Here is a 16,099-nt window from a genome sequence, read left to right on the forward strand (position 1 = left end):
CACATGGCCTGACTGTAGGATATGTATATGGATGGCAGATTGGAGTGGGTAGGTTGTGTGTGGAAGAAGGTAGAGATGATGGATGCTACTGATTATAAAAGCAGTGAATCTATGATAAGGTTGTAAAAGAAGGGTCTTTTGTATACTATGCTGATTAAACTCTTTTCTTAGGTAATAGGAAATCATTAGAGATTTTTAAGAAGGAGAGAAACATGATGAGGTCAGTATTTTAGAAAGATAAATGGTGAAAGTGAAGAAATAATAAGAGACTGTCAGAGTAGTCCTGGTAATAGATAATATGGGCTTGCACCAGGTCTGTGGTAGTGGGGCCAGGGAGGGATTATATGAGAGATGTTTTGGCAGTGTGCCAGGTAGATGCATTGATTTATTCCTTCATATTTATTGATGGTTCCTGTGTGCCAGGTAGAGAATTGGTGGTGTTGGGAAGGGGAGGGAGACAAAGATTCTAGGGTTCCTTGCTTAAGTACCAAATTGAGTAGATAGTAAAAGAATAGTAGATTTGAGGAGGAAAAATGCATTTTAGCTTTGTTTTCCCTGGAGGTAGTTGTAACAGGTTCACAGAAGAGCTTAAGCTTGGTTCTGTATTTTGTTTAGTATCTTGAATTTATAAAAAGAATTGAAACTGGGTGTCTTCCCTTTACTTCCCTCTGTTAGAAATAACAGAAGTAAAATTGCAGCTGTTGTTAGTTTAGAATCCTATTTTAGAATATTTAAATTTTGCTTTTCAGTTGAGTCAGTAACTCAAAAGATTGTCATTAGCACTTAAAAAATAAGTGTTAAAAAATAAATTTAGGTATTTATGAGTAAAAATGAAGTAGAATCACAGAATTTTCCCTTCACTAAAAACCAAATGAAAATAGGAAAAAGTAGGTGGGGGAAGGAGAGGGCAAAAAAATGGAATAGAAGCGGACGAGAAAGGGGTATGTACAACCTTATGCCAAATACTTCAAAAAGTGGAGGCCAGGAAAGAATGAGAAGATACTGAGTGTATCTGTCAAGGTTATAATTCCAGCCCCATATCCCAGAAGCCAGACTAAGGAAAGATGAGGCCTGCAAAACAGGAAGTATCCTCACTAACACTCTGCAGGGAAGCAGATCTAACAGATGAGTAGGAAGCAAAAAGTCAACGAAAAATCCTTGAGAAGACCCCGAATACTAATGCTGAACCTCACGCTGTCAGGGAACATTGACATTTTGAAAGGTACTCTCGTTAAGGGCAAGAACCAAAGCCCATGAAGGTAGGATAGCCCTCTGACTTGGGGGATGGATCCTGGTATAGGACACTTAATGACGTTTCAGCAGTGGCTATACTCAGTCCAAACTTAGCTTTCTTTCTACATTTCCTGCATTGATGGGTTATAGAAAAATAGATTAAAAGCAGTATCTAGATCTCAAATTGAAGTTTGTGTGTGGTGTGTGCATGCACATGTGTGCATAGAAATAAAAATGTTCCCAGCTAAGGTAAAAAGGATGTTGAAGTTGTCAAGGAGAACCCATTAGATATCAAAATAAGTAGGAGCTCAGTGTAGCACTCCCCATGTTAAACACGATCAAGATTTTTTTAAAAGATGGCATGGCAACTCTACAAATACACTACAGGAAAAAAATAAATGAAAGAAATGACCATGAAAAAACAATAAGACTATCCTACCTAAGCATAACTTGTATCCCTGGAATAGAGACTCCACCAAATGGAACAGAAAAATATTTCAGAAATATCATGCAAAAATTATGTTTGCAGGTTGAAAGGCTCTGAACACCAGGAAAAAAAATTGTGAAATGTTGAAAAATGACTACACCCTAGTAGTTAGTAACTTCAGAAATAAGCAGAGAATTATTTTGGCATCCTGGCCAAAAAGAAAACCTGAGCTATATGTGGTGTGGGGGGGAATCTAGCTGACTGCAAACTTCTCAGTTACGTACAATTCCAAAAGACATTCGAGCAATATTTACAAAGTTTTGATGGCAAAAAAGTATATATCAAAGGTGTTATACTCAGCAGTATCAGATTTGGTTTGGCTGCTAATAACAGTGGCTAAAACTATAAGGATTTATAATCTTGGATACAAGAAATATGGAGGTAGGCAGTCAGAACTGGTAAGGTGGCTTCATCCGGCAACCTAGGTTCCTTCCTATCTATGAATACACCTGGCTTCTGGTCTCAATATCACTGTCCATGGTGGCTGCTGGAACTTTGGCCATTAAAACAGCATTCCAGGGAGCAGGAAATGGAAAGGGGGGAAAGAACCAAGGGCTTTCTCCAACTGAGTGAGATTCTTTTAAGGGGCCTAACTTGGAAGTTCCACCTAACACCGCTGGATCTGGACCAGAACATAGTCACAGCCACACCTGGCTTAGGAAAGGTCTTCATTTTGGGCAACAATGTGTCCAGCAAAATGTTTGCAAAAGGAAAAGGAGGATGGAATAATGGGAGTCAATTAGCGATCTTTGGTGATTTTTTTACAGGTGTCCTCTTCTTTATCAGCCCTTTCTTCTTCTCATTTCACCTTGACTTCTATCTCCTCCACTCCATTTAAATTGCTCCTCCCAAGTTCATTCTAACCTCTGTTTTGTTTAATCCAGTGATCTGTTAGCGGCCTACTCCTTTGTAAAAGACCCTCCTCTCTTGGATTCTGTGACATCACACTCACCTGCTTTCTTTCTACTCATTTTCTGTTCTTGGCCTCTCTTATTTCACTTCTCTGAATAGTAGTCGACTTGAGGCTGAACCCTTTTCTTCTCTAATTATACTCTTCTTAGTTGATATGTCAGTCACATGATTTTATTGAAGTCATCTCTGAGCACAGGTCTTAAGTATACTTTAGTTTTGACAAATGCATATATCTGTGTAACCCACCTCTGATTTTAAATATTGACTATGTGTTCATGGCTTCTATACTCATATCTCTATCTTTATCTTGAGCTCAGACTCAAGTATCTAACTACTTGTTTGACATCTTTATTTTTATGTCAAATAGGTATTGTCACCTTAACAGGTCTAAAACTATTTTTTTGTATTACTTTCATAAATGTTGTTTTAAGTTAATTTTTATTGGCGTATAGTTACTTTACAATGTTGTTCATAAACCATTTTTTTAAAATAAATGCGTCCTTCTCAGAAAAATGGTTCAAACCCCAAACCTAGATTCTTCTCCCTAATCCCTCCCCCAACCTGCCCCATCCTAGTCCATTTCTAGATCTTGTTGATTTTACGCATAAATAAGCTTCCTTTCTGTTCCTTAAAAATTCTGAGCTCATTCTCACTTCAAGGTCTTGGTGTTTACTGTTCCCTCTGCTCAGAATGTCCTCCCTCAATTCTTAACATAGCTGGCTGTTCTCATCCTTCAGATCTCAATTCATGTGTCATCTCAGACGGGACTTCTTTGGCTATCTTTTCCAAAAGTACCTCACTCCATCCCAACTATATCTCCCTGTTTATTTCCTTGATAGCACCACCTCAACACAAAATTATATTGTGTGCTGTTCATTTTCTATCTTCTCTTTCTGCATTGTAAGTTTTGTCACAGCAGGGACCTTGTTTCTTGTTCACTGTTGTGACCTTAGTGCCTACAACAGTGCAATATTAGGAAGTGTTCAGTAAATAAATATTTTAATTAATACATTAATTTTAATTAATATTTATTAATGTATTTATCAGATACTGGCTGAAACATCTCTAAAGTAGTGTTTTTCAAATTTTGTTCATGGTATTTTTAATGAGGTATAGGTAGCAATTTTTAATCTAAATAAATTCATTTTGACGATCTATTAAATCTTTAAACCATTTGATTATCATTTCATGCATTATCATTTTGTTATGGAGTACCTGGAACACTAATTTAGTTAATGTTTTTACTAGAGGCCTCTAATAACATATCCATATTTGAATGATGACTGAAGAGTTGATGTAAAAAATTTCTTGTGAGTAAATGAGGAAGTTAAACCATTTAGATTGTATTCATTATTGATTTTTCCAAATGGCACAACAGTCAAAACAAGAATCACTTACACAATACACTATCAATTAAGTATTTGAAGGACCTTTTAAGTATTTAAAAAAAAAAAAAGCCCAAAGGAATGCTATTAGTAGAGGTTTTGTGGGTACATGCTAAAGTTAAGAAACTTGAAATTCAAAGAGCTGCTTTTAAAGGACATACGGGGTGGGTTGGCTGTACACATCAGGAAGTTCTACAGAGGGTTTTGTGGGTATTAAGATTATAACTCTAGTTATTCTCTTAGATTTCACAATAGTACAACATGTTTTTGTAAATACAGATTTACACAGAAGTTACTTGGCTGTAATTTTTCTTCTTAGGTTAGGTGTTATCTTCTAGCCCTTAAATACACAGACTATGTGTTGGTTCCATGAAGGAAAATAAGAATTACAAATATTCCTTTTATGAACTGGTGTAATAGAAAGTGTACACCTCTTGGACCTCATTTTGCATTTGATTTTTCTAAGATTGGAAACGACTTTAAACATATAGTTTGTGGTATTTATTCTTCACAACATTTCCATGAAATAAAATCCTGTTCCAGATGAAGAATTTTGTAAGTTTTCAAGAAATTGTAACAATTTATAGGTCATATGATTAGAAAATAGCAACCCTGAAACTAGTAGAAGGTTTCTGTCTGTCCACACCAGGCTCCTCCTACCAGAATTTCACTTTTTTTTTAACTTCAATATCAGTATGAAAAAATTTGGTTTGAACCTTAGTGTTTATTGCCTTTTTAAGGACAGAATAGCTTTGTTCCTAGTTTCTGAAGTCTAAAAATTGCTTATTTTAGCCTTGGAGGAGGCAACTGAGTTATATATAACTTTAGCATTTAGGAATAGAGGCAGACGAGACTTGGCAGGTTTGACTTTTACTCCTGTTCATTGTACTTTATAGGTCTGCAAATCCTTATATATTGGTTGATTGAGTGACATGTCAGCAAATAAACCAGCCATACTAATTATACTTCACAATGTTTTTGTACCTTTTAGTATTAGGAAAGAGTATGTTTCTATGTTTATATGCATGTCAGGGTAGTGCAGGAGTTTGACAGGTAGAATTTTTAATTTCTGGCCTGCCAGCTAAAAATTGTCACTCTCCATCTGGCACTACAAGAGTGAAGTTGTTAGCCACTGTGGTCGCTGACCTTCAACACACCCTGAAAGGAGTTCAGGGTGGAGATTGTGGAGATCAGGAATGAGGCACTCTGTGCTCTCGGAAAAACTGGCAGTACAGGCCTTCATATAGTTAGATATTTTCAGAAGATTTTATGAGCCCAATTTCTTGTATACTTTCATATCTGGAAAAGCACTAAAATCATTCAGGGAGACATCTGCTCCTCGTGACTAGCAGCGGTCTTCTTGTGACTAGTAGCAACCTTCTGCCAAAATGTGTGATTAATTGCATGTATCCCCACCTTTACTAAAATCACATATATACTGACCTCACCCCCTACCTCTTCGGAGCAGTTCCTCAGAGCTTTGTGAAAGGCTAGTCTTCCAGGCTGTAGTCCTCATTTTACCCCAAATAAAACTTAACTGACCACTCTCATTGTTGTGCATTTTTCTTTTTTTTTTCAGTCGATAGAAAATTTAAATTCATTCATCTGTGATGGTACCAATACTTTGGTTGGCAGCTGTTTAATTTGGTTTGTAAACATTTGTGCTTAATATATACAAAAAGCTATCGGAGAGTTCCGAGGTAGCAAAGACACTGGACTGCTCTCAAAGAACTTATGGATAGTGGTAGGGGCACATATACAGACAAGTATACAAAAGTCTGTACAAAACAGAACACATTAAGTGTAATGGGAATACAGAACAGGATGAGAAGTATTTAATGGAGGAATTTGGGACAAACTTACAGAGAAAGTAGAATTTAGGAGGCCTTCTTGAAATCTTCCTTGTTTTGGAAAGAGAAGAAGTGTTAATTTTGGCACAGAGGTAGAAAAGTGTAGGAAGTGTGGTATGATTGAAACATGTATGAGAAGACGGTGAGCAATAATGTTGGGTAAGTAGGTTAGTGTGAGACTTTAGAGGGTCTAAATACAATTCTAAGTGCGGTGGGGAGTGACACAAGGTTGCTGAATAGCGTAATAATGAGATTCCAAATATGTATCACTGATTTAACTAATGTTAATATTTTTGGGTGTATTAGTAAAGGAATTCAGAGGAACTCCTGTACATTATTCGAATTTTTATTTAACCTTTATTGAGTTGTGGAATATTTGACTAGATGGCACTGGTGAGAAACGAAGGCCCAGAGAATTCAGTAACTAATTCAAAAGCCCTAGCTCTTAGTGTCAGAACTTGAATCTAGAACCCAGTTCTCCTGATGCTTAGTCATTGCTTTTTCTCTGCTCTCCTTCCTCTTCTGCATATTATAATGTGTTGGGTACTTAGTGAGACACAAAGGAAGAAGGATGCCTCTTTTTTTCCTTAAGAGTGTTTACATATGATTGAATGACATGTGTGGCTATATTGCTTTGCATTTTTATTTATATACCAGATTTATTAGTACAAATTAGTGCTGGAAGAGACATCCAGCTTCAACATTTTTTAGTCCAAATGAACCCTTACAGAAAGCTAGCTTCATCTTAGAGGAAGTAGGATTTGAACTGATTTAGAAGGATGGATGAGTGGAGAAAACGAATGAGAATTACAGCACAAGTGAAGTGTCAGAGGTGTGCATAAATTATTTTCTGAGAGTAGTGAGAGTCATGCTGGAACAGAGAAATTTGTTTTAGAATTATGAGAGAAGTACATTGTAACATTATGTAGTATTCCATAGACTGATTTTTTTTTTTTTCTAACATAGGGAATGGTTAAAAACTTGCTTTTTCTTTGGCTATATCTGTGCAAAGAATACTTGTGGGAATTTGATAGTGAGATTATTTTTTTTTCTTTTTTTTTAGAATTTTATTTTATTTTATTTATTTTTGGCTGCTTTGGGTGTTCGTTGCTGCGCGCGGGCTTTCTCTAGTTGTGGCGAGCGGGGGCTACTCTTCGTCGCGGTGCACGGGCTTCTCATTGCGGTGGCTTCTCTTGTTGCAGAGAATGGGCTCTAGGCGCGGGCTTCAGTAGTTGTGGCTCGCGGGCTCTAGAGCACAGGCTCAGTAGTTGTGGTGCATGGGCTTAGTTGCTCCGCAACATGTGGGATCTTCCCAGACCAGGGCTCAAACCTGTGTCCCCTTCATTGGCAGGTGGATTCTTAACCACTGCGCCACCAGGCAAGTCCCTGATAGTGAGATTCGATAAAAGCAGACTTAATATACTGTCTCTTCATAGTCATCTTTTTCCTCTATCCTAGTCTTTGGCATTATAAATGCATTTTGTGTAGACCTTGACATAGTAAAGAGTAATTTCAGATGTTTTGACAAGTATGATGACTAAAGCAGCATCGAGAGAATTAGCTCAGAGTAACTGTCTGTGGCAATATTTAAATGTTATGCCTATGGTTAGCTCTGTGTTTTCACAATTGGATTATTTTTATATCTTAATATCATCTTTCTATCAAATTAGTTGATCAAAAAAGATGAAGATCCTCTGTTTAAGGTACCCAATAAGCTTAATATTCTACTTTTCTCTGTAAATTAATTTTAGTGTCAATTTAGCATAAAAAGTATTTATCATGAACTATCATGATAAAAGAGACTATAAACCTGTATTCCTGGACCGTTAGAATCAAAGAAGTTGGAAAAGCTTTAGAAATAATCTTTATTATTCATGAAATCATTTGTTGATTTATTATTTCTTGTTGTTTATACTCATGTGTCTGTGCTTTGTCAGATGTCTGATTCAGGAATCTGTCTTAGCATGCTGTAAAACCTGTTTTAAAAATAGATATGAGCCACTCCGTGTCACTGAAAGGTTGTTGACACAGTGGAAAAACTGTTAAATGAGTTTGTAGAGCAAAACTTACCACTACCTGAAGAAAGGTTGTGTTTCTTTTTTTTAAACAAAATTGATTGAAATTTTATGTCCGTAAATCCAAATGAATATAATTAAAATATTTAGAACATTTTATGTACCTAGTGTACTGTTAGAGTTGATTTTCGAAATTTATTTCTTAGTGTAGCTTGGTGTAAACCAAAGTATACAAAAAAAACTTTGAGATTATTTTATTTGAACCAGGTACTGTTTTCCTCACTTCCACTGAAGCTTTTTCTTAAAAATAAATAAATGAATAAATAAATAAATAAATACTATTTATATGTGACCATTTAAATAGTCCCCAAATATATTAAATATCTTATATATTTAATAGATTGGGTGAATAAAAAATCCTTTCACATTTTCTATATGAAATGCATATTATTTATACCACTGGGGATTAGAAAGAGGAACTTTATTTTGGTAGATAAGCTGGAATTTTTGTCAGTAAAGATTCGGTGAGATTAAAGGACAGTAAAGTGAAAAATTGATATTTTCATACTTTTTGTAGCATTTTTTTGTAGTTTGCATTTGGCAAGGTGGGGACAGGAGAGGGAGGAGAGTTATAACCAGTTTGGAAAACATACACAATAGTCTTCACAGACAATTATAATGAAGGTGTAATGTTGTAAAGAATAGTCTGCTGAACGAATCAAGGTAAAACCTCTAGGACAAAATGTGGTTAAAGTTAATGAATTACTCCCAAAGGCCTCCAGGACAGAAAAACAAAAAATGGGAGATTTTAAGTCAGTGAGGACAAGCTTCCCCCCAGAACCCTGGTAAGAGAAATAAAGGTAGCCACATCTGACTGAGAAACTTCAGAGGAGGTGAACTTTGAAATCTCTAAATAATCCATGTGTATATAGTTGAGAATTGACGTTGCAATCTTAGGATAATCAGGGAACTATTTTTATTTTAACTGTCATCAAAAACTGATTGCACGTTTTCCTTCTCTACCTGTTTGCCATGTTTAAAAAAGGAAATATAAATATTTCCCAGTTCCTGAATTGGGGAATTTTTAAATATAAAATTAATAATAAAATAATTATAATTGACCATCTATATGTACTAGACTTTGGTAAGCATTTTATGTATATTGTCTTATTTATTAGTCACAAAAACTCTATAAGGGATAGATAGGTACAGTTACTCCTGTTTTATAAGTGAAAGAAACTAGATCATAGAGGTGAAGTGACTTCTTCAATATTGCATATTAGTTAGTGGAACCATTTGAATCCTCATCTTTTGACTCTATGCTCCTCCTCTTTCCATGATGCCAGGGAATTTATGAGGTTTTCAAAACATGGTTTACTTGAATTTGATCAGTTAAAGATGCAATCAGTATCTTAGGAAAGGTAATAAATAATCTGGTCTCTAACACTGTCAAAAATATATGCAGTCACAACATGGTAAATCAACTATATTTCAATAAAAGTTAAAAAAATACAGGCAGTAAGTAAATTCTGCCTTAAATTTTAGAAGTTGATCTGAATATTTGAACTTGCTGGTAATAATTGTCATTATATTTGAATCCTTATATGCTCCCAAGAATGGAGTATAAAACCTCTGGTATTTTGTTTACTCTGGGCAAACTCTGTAATGTTAGCATCTCGCCGGTTGCAGATCTGCATGTGCTAGGATTGGCTGAGCAGGGTGCTCTACTCTCAGAATTTTCTTGAGATCCTGTTTGGCCTTGGATGATTCTAATTTGTAATGAGTTCTGCAATGAATTCTGCGTTTGAACCTGTTTAAGCTCATCCTTAACACCTGCCAGAGATGCCCTCCATGCCGGTGTAGTATTAAGACTAGAAAAGTATTCCAGAGGTAACTGGAATCAATCTGAAATTAATTTTCTCTAGGAGTAAGGAACCATTAAGTTTAGTATCCAGAAAGATGCTTATGAAGTAGTCTGTGGTAAATTTCTAAATATTAGCAAACTGTGATATCTGAGAAGTCCTTAATAGTAGTTATTCCTGTGTAATTAACTTTAATATTAGCTTAGTATTTAACATACATTAATTAGGTTTCTCCAGCTATTTGATTTTAGTTCAACTTTGTGTTTACTGAGTATCAGGGAAAATTAAATCTGATTATAAATTTTGGAATCTCTATCAAGCCATCCTTTAGCAACAGTAATTGATGCTAGTTCCTAGATAGAAGCTGAAGCAAAACTGATCTGTTACTGAGTGAATGGATTGATTCCTATCATATGAGAATTTATAAATGAAAAATTTCCAGTATAACCTGGAAAATTCTGAAATATATTTAAAAGACTTATTTTTTAAAAAACAATTCAACTATTTTGTAAGAAAATTTAAGTGTTATATTCATGTAGAAGGATCTTTTCTTACGGCAACTGATTTTTGTTTACTTAAGGGAACCTGTTGCTAAAATAGTAATGAGGAAGGGTGTAATATAAGTATAGTCATACACCCCTTGCTGTGCAAGTAACCAGAGTGCTATGTACACATGTTGTTCAGTCTCCTTTTAGAAGGTGGAAGTCAAGTCCTTTGTATGTTTTTCTCTCTTGCACAGCCTAAAATGACGAATGTGTGATCTCAGTGGAATAAATGGCGTCCAAAGTCACAGATGCTATAGTGTGGTATCAAAAGAAGGTAAGTTGATAGTCAAAAGCTTTTAACCTTTTAAGTGTTTTTATTCTAAAAACGCACGCTTTTTTTTTAATACGATGGATTTATGTCAAGTGTTACCTAAAATAAGAAAGGTGGTGCTTAGAAATATTTTTCTCTACTTTTTACTCCACATTATCAAAGTAGCTAGATTATTTTCAGTTAAAATATAAACCAAATATCCAGGATTATGAATACAGTTAGCATTTTATGAAAGCATTAAATTTTTTCTTACATTAATTTCTTTTGAAGAAAGCTAGGTTAACAGAGCTGTTATAATTTTATAACAAGGGAAACTATAGTTTAAATCTATTTCTTGTAAGTTACAATTCAACAGCTGAATCTTTTCAGTAGAATAAACCTTTGGAGACTGTATTTTCCAAACTGAAATATTAAAATGTTTATTTTGATGTTTTAGGAATAGTCGTCATAACTACTTAACTAGCTGTGTCATCCTACGTTTCAAAATAAGTTTTACCAATGTAATGTTTTCTTTATAAAGTACAAATTCTGATGCCTTTTTTGAAGATACAGTAAGCTGTTTATTCCTGAAGAGTGTTGTTTACACTCTTTAAAATGTATTGTTGTTTTATGTGGTATCTTAGATTTTTAGCTTATATAGTGAATTACGTTTGTTTTCACATTTTAAAACGTTTTGATGCCTTATTCATTAGGTCCCTATTAACAAAGATAATTATATATTTAAAGCTTTTCCTATGTATGGGAAAATCAGACAATTTTAAAATTTAGTTGAATTGTAAATACATGGTAAATTAGCACACTTTAAAGATTAGACATACCTAAGAATACAGTCTGTGTTTGGATGTGTCATTTCCTTTCTGGGTAGAACATACCACAGATATACAGTATCACATTTTTCTCGTAAAGTAATAAATTGGAAGTATTGATGTTGATCATACTATGAATTCAATCTTTTGTGTTTTTATATTAGTGTCATCTTTACTTTTAAATTTCCAGTCAACTTAAAAGAAAGCTGAATTAAAGAAAACTTTTTTTTCCTACATAGATCTTTGAAAGCTTTTCTCTTAATTTCTACTTATGAGAGTTAGTAATATTTATTAAACATTTTATCTATCGGACTTTTTATGTTTAAATATTTCAAACTTCACTGAAGATCATTTGTAGGATGTGTTAGATTAATTGACCTTTCTTGAGATCGGAGAGTTTGAAGTATTATACTCACATTCAGTTTTAGCACAGTAACACCCTTCTTATCTGAGGATCGTCTATCTAGCAGCTTTGGATATGTGCAACCAAAAAATTCTCCAGAGCAACCCTAACAGATAAAACAAATTATATCTAGCAAATATAATCACATATTATGTTAGTCACCAGAACCATTAACCAGATTTGATTTGCTCTCTTGTTTTCTTTTGCTTTTAAATTTAATTTTCTTAAAGAACACGTGTGAATACTTTGAAAGATTTAGTATTTCAAGACTTTTTGAAAACAAAAATAACAGCCCCTATTGGTACCCTTTCCTATCCTTATCCAATCTCTGAGTTCTGCTCCCTGGAGGCAGTCGGTGTTTCAAAGTTCTGCTACTCTTCATCCTGGTAGGGAGTAGGGGAGGGTGGGTTGCAAATATAGGGTGTGAAGTTTGGGTTTTCATAATTACTTTTTGGGGAATACGGACATTTGTGGGTAGGAATCGGATACAAAATATCATGCAATATTCTAAATTAGAGTTGGCAAACTTTCTATAAAGGATCAGGTGGTTAAGTGTTTTAGGCTTTGAGGGCCATAGGTCTCTGTGGAACTACTCAACTCTGCTGTTACAGGACAAAAGCAGCCATAGACAATATGTAAATGAATGAAGTGAATGGCATGACTGTGTTTCAATAAAATTTAATTTACAGAAACCAGCAGTGTGTTAGATTTGGCCCACAGCCCTTAGTTTGCATACCTGTGCTCTAAGATAGCCTCATAGAGCTATCTTAGGGCACCAAAAAGAACTGCCCTGCTAAAAATGGAATAATGCCCTGTTGGATAACACTGTTTAGTTTTTTTTATGGTATTTACTTTTTTTTTTTTATACATACCTACTTTGCCCAAGTTATAAAGGTGCAAAAGAAATTAAGTCATACAACCAAAATCAGTGACCAGATACCCATATTTATACCATAACTTCCTCTCTGTTCTCCCTGCTAGTTCCATGCTAAAACGCCATGAGGGAACAAGAGGGAGAAAGAACCATGGAAAATCTGGGTCACTGAGGCAGCCTTAAAATTTAAGATGATTATTAGCCTTTGCCACAAAACAATTAATTGTCACTAAATAGTTATACAGTTTAGCGATCTGAGTGGTAACTGTTATTTAGAATCTACTCAGTTGTCTCCAGAAAGTAGTGGGCAAGGGGCCCTTGCCTTTTCTTGATTATGTCATTATAGATGTTTTTTGTTGATTTTTGACTGTATGGTAAGGATTTAGCTTTTTTATGATTTCTTTCCAATCCCCCTACCCCATCCTCCCAGTGACTAAAATTTTGGTTAAATCAGTATTCGGGGCTTATGTTTGTGTATGCAGTATTTAGAGCAACATCATGTAGTATCTGTGATAATATTTCCTGTCTGTGCAACAGTTTTTATGTTTTGCTTTGTTTTTCTAGTTCTTGAAAGTCTCTGACAGAACTGAACAACTTTTGTTGTAGTCAGTCACATTCAGGTATTCTACCAATTTCTTTTTTTTCTTTCTTGGGAATAACCCTCCTAGAACTCTCTGTCCTCCCGCTCCATTCTTGGATGGATTGTTCTCAAGTCATGCCTCTCATCTGCCATCTTGGTATTTCCTTTTATCATCAGCCTGAGAGTTCCTTTCACTGCTCTTTGGTCATATAGATTTGTGCTCCTCTTAAATATAGGCTTATAAAAAAAAAAAAAGTCCTTTTCTTGCAGGGGGGACCCCTTCCAGGGCCCGAGAGTGGGCTCTTGTCCAACACTCTTAAATGAATTGTCTGAGGGGACACACATGCTGACAAAGCAAGAGACTTTATTAGGAAGGGTCACCTGGGTGGAGAGCAGGAGGGTAAGGGAACTCAGGAGGACTGCTCTGCCACATGGATTGCAGTCTCGGGTTTTATGGTGATGGGATTAGTTTCCAGGTTGTCTCTGGCCAATCATTCTGACTCAGGGTCCTTTCTGGTGGCGCACGCATCACTCAGCCAAGATGGATTCCAGTGAGGAGGATTCTGGGAGGTTGGTAGGACATATGGACTGGCGTCTCCTATTGACCTTTCCCGAATTCTTCCAGTTGGTGGTGGCTTGTTAGTTCCGTGTTCCTTACCAGGACCTCCTGTTGTAAAATAACTCATGCAAATGGTTATTGTGGTGCCTGGCCAGGGTGGGTGGTTTCAGTCAGTGTTTCCCCTAACAGTTATATAACATTTATTATGTGCCGGGCATTTTCTAGATGCTTTACATATATTAACTAATTTAACATAGGTAAATGAATGAAATGAGATAGAGGGTCTGTTTCCTGTCTCTGGACATTAATGGGTGAAGCTCTGTTGCCTGAAGCTGTTGTAATGAACTTGCTCCCCAGAAGGGAGCTTGACAACAGGCCAAGTCTGGCAGAGTTGAAAGATGGAAAGATCCTGAGTTTTTCAGGACTTTTTGAGCCATGGAATTAATTAACTCTGGAAATATCTTATCTTGGGAATTCTTACTGTATGAGATAATAAATCCCCTTATGTTTTCAGTCACTTGAAGTTTAATTTTATTTCCTTGCAGCTGAAGGCATGCTAAGTGATAAACAAGAAATGCTTTCTGATGGTATGTGGTTTCCTGTATGGTGCTCTTTTGCCTCTGAATGCTTATAGTAGTAGATATAAAATTAAGATCTACCAAATAGAAGTACTGAGCCTCAGACAAATGGGTTTATCACATTTTCTCTTTTAAGCTTTTTTTTCCCTTGAACCATATTCTCATAGGTACCATTAAATCTTTAATGTAATTTTAAACTACTGTGCCTTATAGTATGATATGGTTGAAAGAGCACTTGTATTCGATTTTGTGACATTTATCAGCTTGTAATATTGAATGTGTTACTCAATCTCTCTGAGCCTCAGTTCCTTCTTTTGTAATCTGAGGATGGTAGTGCTTCCTCTCTGTGCCTCACAGGGTTATGAAGGAGTGAATCAACTTTAAGTATAGTTTTTGAAAAGGTTTTTAAATTGGTTTATGAATTGTTGAATAAATATGAAGTATCACTCTTAAAAATAATACTAGTAATGCATCTTATGACTTGGAATATAGTAGATGAGACATTAGAGTGGCGGTCAGTACTCTGCAGTTTCTTTAATGACCAACAGGAGTATGTGCTGCACATACTTCTTCCATCTGACCAAAGAGGGTGGGTATGTGACTAAGACCAGACCAGAAGTGGTACCTCATTCCCTTGGCCACAGTGATGGGTCCAGGTAAATGTGACGACCCAAACTGTCCTATAGTTTTTGTTTTTGTTTTGTTGTTGTTTTTTTTTTTTTAAATTTTTTTTAATTAATTAATTATTTATTTATTTATTTTTGGCTGTGTTGGGTCTTCGTTTCTGTGTGTGGGCTTTCTCAAGTTGTGGCAAGTGGGGGCCACTCTTCATCGCGGTGCGCGGGCCTCTCACTGTCGCGGCCTCTCTTGTTGAGGAGCGCAAGCTCCAGACGCGCGGGCTCAGTAGTTGTGGCTCACGGGCCTAGTTGCTCCGTGGCATGTGGGATCTTCCCAGACCAGGGCTCGAACCCGTGTCCCCTGCATTGGCAGGCAGATTCTCAACCACTGCGCCACCAGGGAAGCCCCTTTGTTTTGTTTTTTTTGTTTGTTTTTTTTGTGTGTGTGTTAGTTTCTGCTTTATAACAAAGTGAATCAGTTATACATATACATATGTTCCCATATCTCTTCCCTTTTGCATCTCCCTCCCTCCCACCCTCCCCATCCCACCGCTCTAGGTGGTCACAAAGCACCAAGCTGATCTGCCTGTGCTATGTGGCTGCTTCCCACTAGCTATCTATTTTACATTTGGTAGTGTATATATGTCCATGACACTCTCTCACTCTGTCACATCTCACCCCTCCCCCTCCCCATATCCTCAAGTCCATTCTCTAGTAGGTCTGTGTCTTTATTCCCGTCTTGCCACTAGGTTCTTCATGGCCTTTTTTTTTTTCCCCTTAGATTCCATATATATGTGTTAGCATACTGTATTTGTTTTTCTCTTTCTGACTTACTTCACTCTGTATGACAGACTCTCACTCCATCCACCTCATTACAAATACCTCCATTTCATTTCTTTTTATGGCTGAGTAATATTCCATTGTATATATGTGCCACATCTTCTTTATCCATTCATCCGATGATGGACACTTAGGTTGCTTCCATGTCCTGGCTATTGTAAATAGAGCTGCAATGAACATTTTGGTACATGACTCTTTTTGAACTATGGTTTTCTCAGGGTATATGCCCAGTAGTGGGATTGCTGGGTCGTATGGTAGTTCTATTTGTAGTTTTTTAAGGAA

At 36.0% G+C, this 16,099-nt stretch overlaps 1 protein-coding gene and 1 pseudogene across 10 annotated transcripts in view; one reads left to right on the forward strand and one right to left on the reverse strand.

Moving 5' to 3' along the window:
- The window catches only part of LOC309632166 (thioredoxin-dependent peroxide reductase, mitochondrial pseudogene), a 28,422-nt pseudogene extending 17,946 nt beyond the window's left edge, over window positions 1–10,476 (reverse strand). Inside the window, exon 1 of the transcript in view lies at window positions 1–10,476. This exon is cut by the window's left edge and continues 17,946 nt beyond it. The product of the transcript in view is annotated as a thioredoxin-dependent peroxide reductase, mitochondrial pseudogene (transcript).
- Window positions 1–16,099, forward strand: part of PHTF2 (putative homeodomain transcription factor 2) — a 125,527-nt gene that overhangs the window by 18,240 nt on the left and 91,188 nt on the right. For 4 of the 9 annotated variants that reach the window (XM_082399345.1, XM_082399349.1, XM_082399348.1 and 1 more), the window contains exon 2: window positions 10,484–10,563. The exons of the other annotated variants lie outside the window; for them this stretch is intronic. In XM_082399345.1, coding sequence (XP_082255471.1) covers window positions 10,519–10,563 — 45 coding nt within the window. In that variant the 5' untranslated portion in view covers window positions 10,484–10,518. The remainder of the gene's footprint in view (window positions 1–10,483; window positions 10,564–16,099) is intronic. 9 annotated transcript variants of the gene reach the window in all.

Source organism: Balaenoptera borealis (genome assembly GCF_965194805.1).
Source record: "Balaenoptera borealis genome assembly, chromosome: 7".
NCBI classification, from domain to species: domain Eukaryota; kingdom Metazoa; phylum Chordata; class Mammalia; order Artiodactyla; family Balaenopteridae; genus Balaenoptera; species Balaenoptera borealis.